This window comes from Eurosta solidaginis, chromosome 3 (assembly GCF_040869045.1).
Source record: "Eurosta solidaginis isolate ZX-2024a chromosome 3, ASM4086904v1, whole genome shotgun sequence".
Classification (NCBI taxonomy): domain Eukaryota; kingdom Metazoa; phylum Arthropoda; class Insecta; order Diptera; family Tephritidae; genus Eurosta; species Eurosta solidaginis.
Window position 1 is genome coordinate 253,562,654 of NC_090321.1, and position 7,828 is coordinate 253,570,481.

Here is a 7,828-nt window from a genome sequence, read left to right on the forward strand (position 1 = left end):
AAGCATAGCACCTACGGTGAGCAGGGATCACCTATATATCAAAATAAACTTTATATTTGAAACTACAGGGTGCCACGTATGAGAAGCTATGTATGTGCCTGTGCTTCTAGTTTATGCTTAATTAATTGGGTTACATTTTAACCAGCAACTAAACACGTATCAAAAGTGTCTCAAAGTGAAAATAAATTTTTTTTCGAATACTGATTAAGGCGTCTTTATTAAACATTTCATGTGATCAATTTAAATTTTTACATATTCAAAACAGGGTAACACCTGATAAAAAATAACATAAATAAAGCAAGGTGGAGTATGATTGGGATAAAATACAAATTTCAATTACTCCATTTTTTTGTTCAAACTTTGAATATATACATATGTACCGTTAATCTCTAAGGTGCATTTGCAGACGGCAAGTATTTTTTTTAGCTGAGAAGTAATTTTAAAATTTGTCATGTCAGGTAAACTCTGAACTTTTCGTTCTGCAAGTGGGCCTGACTGTTCCCATTACAACAACTTTGTATTATCTTTTTAACACTTTATATTTTTTAAAGTAAATTTTGCTATACTACATGAATATTTTATGACATTATTTCTTTACAAACACTTTCCATGTAAATGTTTACTTCTAAATATGTATGTGTAATAGGGCGGGTCGATTTAAAAATCGCTCATTGCTCTGTGAAAATCGTATTCTAGGGATAAAAATAAGAAACTTTGCCGAAGGAACCATACCTCTAAAACGAATTCTGATGCCCCCCCCCCCCCCAGGTAGGGGTAAATTTTGAAAAATCCCACTTTGACCCATTTAGAGTGCTCCAATCGAGTCCAAACGTATGACGGACCCCCACTAACTTTGGAGGCCCGACCCACCGATGCCAGTGGCACACCCCCTAGATAGATCCCTAGAATATGATTTTCACAGAGCAATGGGCGATTTTTTTGCCTCCCCACAAATCGACCCGCCCTAATGTGTAAGCATATATGTATGCATATAACAGATGGGCAAGCGGAGGGCTGATGGAAGCCATATAAAGGTTTTAAGGAAAAAATAGAAACTTAATTTGAAAAGTTAGGACAACTCAGCAGTGATGCCAGATAAACTATAAAAATACCCACAAAAATTAAAATATCGTATAACTAACTTCCCACATCCTAAACAAAAAATGCCATGAAATTCCCACAGGGTTCAAAGTTTTTCCTTTTCTGGAACGTGCCCTCGAGTTGTTAATGGGCAGCGATTTCATCAGCTAAGTGTAATACTTAACTTAATAAAATAGATGTATACATATACTATATTAATTATTAATATAGGTGAGAACAGCCTTTTTTATATAAAAACAAGTAAGGAAGGTTAAGTTCGGGTGTAACCGAACATTACATACTCAGTTGAGAGCTATGGTGACAACATAAGGGAAAATAACTATGTAGGAAAATGAACCGAGGGAAACTCTGGAATGTGTTTGTATGACATGAGTATCAAATGAAAGGCATTAAAGAGTATTTTATGAGGGAGTGGGCCATAGTTATATAGGTGGACGCCATTTAGGGATATAGCATAAAGGTGGATCAGGGTTGACTCTAGAATTTGTGTGTACGATATGGGTATCAAATTAAAGGTATTAATGAGGGTTTTAAAAGGGAGTGGTGGTTGTTGTATAGGTGGTCGCCTTTTTGGCGTATCGGCATAAAGGTGGACCAGGGGTAACTCTAGAATGCGTTTTGTGCAATATGGGTATCAAACGAAAGGTGTTAATGAGTATTTTAAAAGGGAGTGGGCCTTAGTTCTATAGGTGGACGCCTTTTCGGGGTATCGCAATAAAGGTGGACCAGGGGTGACTCTAGACTTTGTTTGTACGATACGGGTATCAAATGAAAGGTGTTAATGAGTATTTTTAAAAGGGAGTTGGCCTTCGTTCTATAGGTGTTCGCCTTTTCGAGATATCGCCATAAAGGTGGACCAGGGATGACTCTAGAATATGTTTGTACGATATGGGTATCAAATGAAAGGTGTTAATGAGTATTTTAAAAGGACTCGGGCTTAGTTCTATAGGTGGACGCCTTTTCGAGATATCGCCATAAAGGTGGACCAGGGGTGACTCTAGACTTTGTTTGTACGATATGGGTATCAAATTAAAGGTATTAATGAGAGTTTTAAAAGGGAGTGGTGGTAATTGTATATATGAAGGCGTTTTCCAGATATCGACCAAAATATGGACCAGGGTGACCCAGAACATCATCTGTTGGATACCGCTAATTTATTTATATATGTAATATCTGCCAAGATTTCAAGGGTTTTTTATTTCGGCCTGCAGAACTTTTTCATTTTCTTCTACTTAATATGGTAGGTGTCACAACCATTTTACAAAGTTTTTTCTAAAGTTATATTTCGCGTCAATAAACCAATCCAATTACCTTACCATGTTTCATCCCTTTTTTCGTATTTGGTATAGTATTATGGCATATTTTTCATTTTTCGTAATTTTCGATATCGAAAAAGTGGGCGTGTCATAGTCGGATTTCGTTAATTTTTTATACCAAGATAAAGTGAGTTCAGATAAGTACGTGAACTAAGTTCAGTAAAGATATGTCGATTTTTGCTCAAGTTATCGTGTTAACGGCCATGCGGAAGGACAGACGGACGACTGTGTATAAAAACTGGCGTGGCATCAACCGATTTCGCCCATTTTCACAGAACAGTTAACGTTACAAAATCTATGCCCCTACCAAATTTCAAAAGGATTGGTTAATTTTTGTTCGACTTATGGCGTTAAAAGTATCCTAGACAAATTAAATGAAAAAGGGCGGACCCACGCCCATTTTGAAATTTTCTTTTATTTTTGTGTTTTGTTGCACCATATCATTACTGGAGTTGAATGTTGACATAATTTACTTATATACTGTAAAGATATTAAATTTTTTGTTAAAATTTTATTTAAAATTTTTTTTTTTAAAGTGGGCGTGGTGCTTCTCCGATTTTGCAAATTTTTATAAAGCGTACACATAGTAATAGGAGTAACGTTCCTGCCAAATTTCATCATGATATCTTCAACGACTGCCAAATTACAGCTTACAAAATTTTAAATTACCTTCTTTTAAAAGTGGGCGGTGCCACGCCCATTGTCCAAAATTTTACTAATTTTCTATTCTGCGTCATAAGCTCAACTCATCTCAATAAAATTTTTTTTCGATCCTAATGATTTTGATATATGGAAGTCTATATCTATCTCGATTCCTTTATACCTGTACAACCAACCGTTATCCAATCAAACTTAATATACTCTGTGAGCTTTGCTCAACTGAGTATAAAAAGCTAGTCCGAGCTATCAAATGTGTTTGAGTCAGAGTTGAAACGACGCATTGCACGCCTTACAAAAGGCTTTGAATGAATCGCCCGGCACAGATTCCAACCAGCTCCTGTACTCTTTCTCCTCTTAACTACTTCTTTGGAAAAGCTTTTTCTTTGCAAATGACATAAAAATATGGTGAAATATTTCAAATTGTGTCTTCTGAAGAAAGGATACTAAATAAATGCATGCTGTTGTGCATTGTGCAAAATATGAATGAAAGGTCAAGCAAAATAAAAATTGACAATTGTTTCTTGAGATGCCTGAAATACAAACATATTGCCTAGTGAAATTGTGCCAGGGTACAGTACGAATAAAAACAAGGAATCATTTTAACAGTCAGTATTGTTAAGAGTGCTGATTATTTGTAGTTAGTTTATGAGAAGCTTTTCTTAAATAAATAGTTTTGCTAAAAGAAAGAACCCTTTTTTTATGGAAGTCAAAAAAATTCCCATTTTCCCCTTTTTTATAAAAGGACAATTTCCCACAATCTGACGTCACAGCAGCCCAGTACCTTTTAATCAATACATTGTACTTTCTATAAGTTTACTATAAATTTGTTGTGTTAAATAAAGAACTTAATATGTATGAAAACAATATTCCAAAATTTACTACGCAAACTGCCATAATTGGCACTAAGAGCCACGCTTACCCATCCTTCTTATTTACCTATATTTGCTTCACGAAAATATAATTAACGCACTGTATGCTCAGTAGCATGTTACCAAACACACATATCGTAAAATAATTAAAGGAACGCCATAATTCAAGAAAATAAGATTTGTAATCCTTAACGTTATGACTTATGACGTTCTTCAAATAGATATATCTATGTATCAGGGCTATGCAGTTTTTTTATAATTTGCATTTCGCTTTTTATATTACGAATTTATTATAAATTGTTATGATTGCTTTAAGAACACTGTACAACAACAATTTTGCAACAAAGTAACCATGGTATTTTTCTGAAAGGTGGAATCACACAGATAACATTTTCTGAACAAATTTATATTCCATTATCTTAAATTTGCATTTTAAGATTAAACTGATGGCAAGGTATCCTTCAACCATGTGCCCAGTATTATGAAGAGTCTAGGCTTTGATGTCCTAGGAGATATTGGCCCTTATTAAATAAGTAACATTTTGTTCTAACACTTGGAGACTCCACCGTTTCTTCGACCACCAATATTTCAAAATTTTCCCCAAGGCATCAGAAATAAGCTAAGTACATGGTGATTCAACATGTTGTCAAATTTTTACTTGTCATTTTAACGTCTGTAGTAAAAAAAAAAACTATGCAAGTACTAATGGTGGCGAGTTGAAATGTGAGTATGAAATAAGCTAGGACACCAAAGTTGTAACTCTTCTAGGTTTGTCGCAACTTGACCAAAGGTCTCTTGTGACCTTTCCATTTTTAAGTGCCAATCACAAATTTCTCAGTTGTGCTGGACTTACAGCACGTTCAGCGAATATGATCCACACAAAGTCCATATTTTTAGTTAAAAATACAAAAGTTATTGTATTGCAAGAAAAAGTCAAATTTTTGTTGTAGTTTTGAATTATTGAACTTTGTACTTTTATTTGAAATATTTATGGAATGCCTGGAAAAATAGCTGTGAAGACTTAGAATTCCTTTGAGGAAGGGCTTAGTTAGTAAATTTTTTACCAAGCCTTTAAATAATAATTTATTTTCGAGTCATAGAGGTTTCTTTTTAATCCTTTTTCAAAAAACATTACCCTTATTCTTACTTTTACTGTCATTGTCTACCTTCATCTTGTTCTCTTTTTCCATTTTCCGACTGCCCTTAAACTTCCCATACTTTTTCTTCCCATTTACTTTCTTTTCTTTTCTCTTTTCTTTCCTGTTCCCGCTGCCAATGTGAGGATATATATAGTTTGGCCTTTTTCCGCTGATTGCATTACAAAGGTAGTAAAAAAGTAGCAAAGTAATATCAACGATTTTCCTCCCTACTACTTCAAAATTCATGGCCGAATTATGAAGGCTGTCAAATTTTTGTTGTTGTACTGCTGACTTCACCTGTCTGGTTTAGTGCGTCATGCTATTATACAAAATGTGTCTTGATCGTGTTTTGTCGGGGTTTATTTCAGGTCGGCAGTATGTCTTCTCAGGATTTCTGAAGATTATTGAGATTCTTAAAGTCAAGATTATGAGGTGCACACATATAGCGTTAATAATAGTTCTCAGAAATTCAACTGAATTCAACGTAACAAAATATTATTTTTAATATATCTTAGCTCTAAAAACGAGATTCAAAGAGAACTATGGCGGTCATTATTGCCTTTTGAAGTATTGAAGTAGTTTTGACTTACTTCTTCCTGTAATTAGTCTACTTGAAGTTCTTTTTAAGTTATGGAGTATATTTTTCGCGTCAAACTTTCATATTATTTTACTAGATTTTGTTTGCTTTTTAGATATGCATGTTAAAAATATTATAATTTTGTAGTAAATTTTGCATGACCTATCGATATGTACATATGTAAATGTTTTGCACTGAGTTTAATAAAAAAAATACTAATAATTAAAATTAAGTAATAGAAATTAAAAAGTATAAAATTTCATTTGATACATTTATTTAGATATATACTAATTGATCTTTTATTCGCCTAAATATGCTCGTAATCATGTTCAATAAAAAATACAATCACAGCACGATCAATCTATTGCTATGAATGTGATTCATGGACGGATGCACGCTGTAAGGATCCTTTCAACTATACGGCATTGCCACGAGATCAACCACCGCTAATGACTTGTAATGGCTGTTGTGTGAAAATGGTGCGGCATTCGAAATCACGTAAGTGAAAATTGCGAAAAAAAAAACCCAAAGAACATCAATATAGAGCTGCAAAACTATCGATGGCACTTACGATAGCAAAAACACTGCCCGATGGATTTGGATATGAATTAGTTGTGAGCCCGGCTTTTATTTGACCGCCTGAACTTTTGAGTCGCCTCACTTTGTTTTATGTATGAAATCTTCTACTATAGAATTATCATTTTTGGGTTTTAGTATGAAAAAAATAATTAATACTACGGACTCATTCAGTCTATGTGAGGTCCTCATGGACCGGCCAGTTCAACCTACCCCTGTGCGATATCCTTAAACCGCCTCCAACCGGAAACAAAATATATAAGTCACTTTTTTGACCCTGGTATTACCAGTATCAAGTTGCGAGATCAGAGAGATTCGTTTACTTGATTTATAAGAATCACCATATATATTAAACATATTTCGTTTGAATTTACAACACTATAGTTTTCGATAGTATCGTATCAAACTATCAAACATATCGAATGCGCCACTATCGATAGTTTTGCAGCTCTATTTAGCAATAGCAAAAAAATCAAAAATAAAAATATATTTTAATTTAAAATAAGGAAGTGGTTATTCGTCCAGCAAAAGTTTTTTCTTTGTCCCAATGAAAAAAAAAAAAAAACAGAGCAGAAAAAACTATTTGGAAAATTTTTGTACTGACTTTTCTAGACCAATAATAATAAATATAGCCTAAATAAAAAATTGAAATCAAGTTTCAAAACTTAAAATATTCCAATATTATAATAAATCCTGATTCAATCACAAGAGATTTGCTCGACTGACAAATCGAACTGACATCCATTAACTGTGTTGTTTCTTTGCCGTTTTTCAAAAAATATTAGTAGTAGACATAGAACGCAATCAGTTTATAAATACCCGATAAGTACTGAACTGCATAATTCCTTAGAACATTTTTTTTAAATTTTATGATGAATTAGTGAACTATGCTACGATCTATTAGTGCGGCTGAACAAAGGTTTTATGAAAAGTACGGACACCAAGGATTCGTGCACTTTCGTAAGCCTATGAACATACGAAACCTAAACCAATTCAAAATTCATCGTTCAACGTGAAAAACTCGAGTAGTAAATCGAGTCATGTAAAAATGTCATCAGTAAATAATGGAGATGCCATAACGAAAGGTACTCATTGAGCATGTAAACTTACGGAATGAGTATGTTCGGAACATTTCTCCCCATTTAAGAATTTGGGAAATCGGTTTATATTTGGAATATTATGTATATACTTATTTGATATTTTCGAACCTCGTAAGGTAGTATTAAAAGACCGTGTCCAGAATATTCTAAATTAACGGTTTATCCGGAACACTTCCATGAATACGTAAATGGAAAAGAGCTTTCCGAAATTTGAGAATAAAAAGGTGAATACTCCCTGTGTAGTAGGACCGCACAAAAGCTTAACTCTTCTGTCAAAGTCAAGACCGGAATATAAAGTTCTAAGATAATAAGCAATTTTCCTTTATTTTATTTTTCAGTTCATTGCGGCTGCTGAGTAGCGCATCACCCCATGTCGGCTGCCTGTTCAAAATCGTACTATCTCAAAATAATTTTCAAAAATTCATGACTTGTCACAAGAAAACCCTATATTAGAATTTGATTGAAGAACGCCTTATCTCAGAATGCTTTT

At 33.8% G+C, this 7,828-nt stretch overlaps 1 protein-coding gene across 10 annotated transcripts in view; it reads left to right on the top strand.

Moving 5' to 3' along the window:
• qvr (protein quiver) overlaps window positions 1-7,828 on the top strand; it is a 75,977-nt gene that overhangs the window by 44,550 nt on the left and 23,599 nt on the right. For all 10 annotated transcript variants that reach the window (XM_067775948.1, XM_067775957.1, XM_067775954.1 and 7 more), the window contains one exon: window positions 6,014-6,160. In XM_067775948.1, the coding sequence (XP_067632049.1) occupies window positions 6,014-6,160 (147 nt within the window). The remainder of the gene's footprint in view (window positions 1-6,013; window positions 6,161-7,828) is intronic.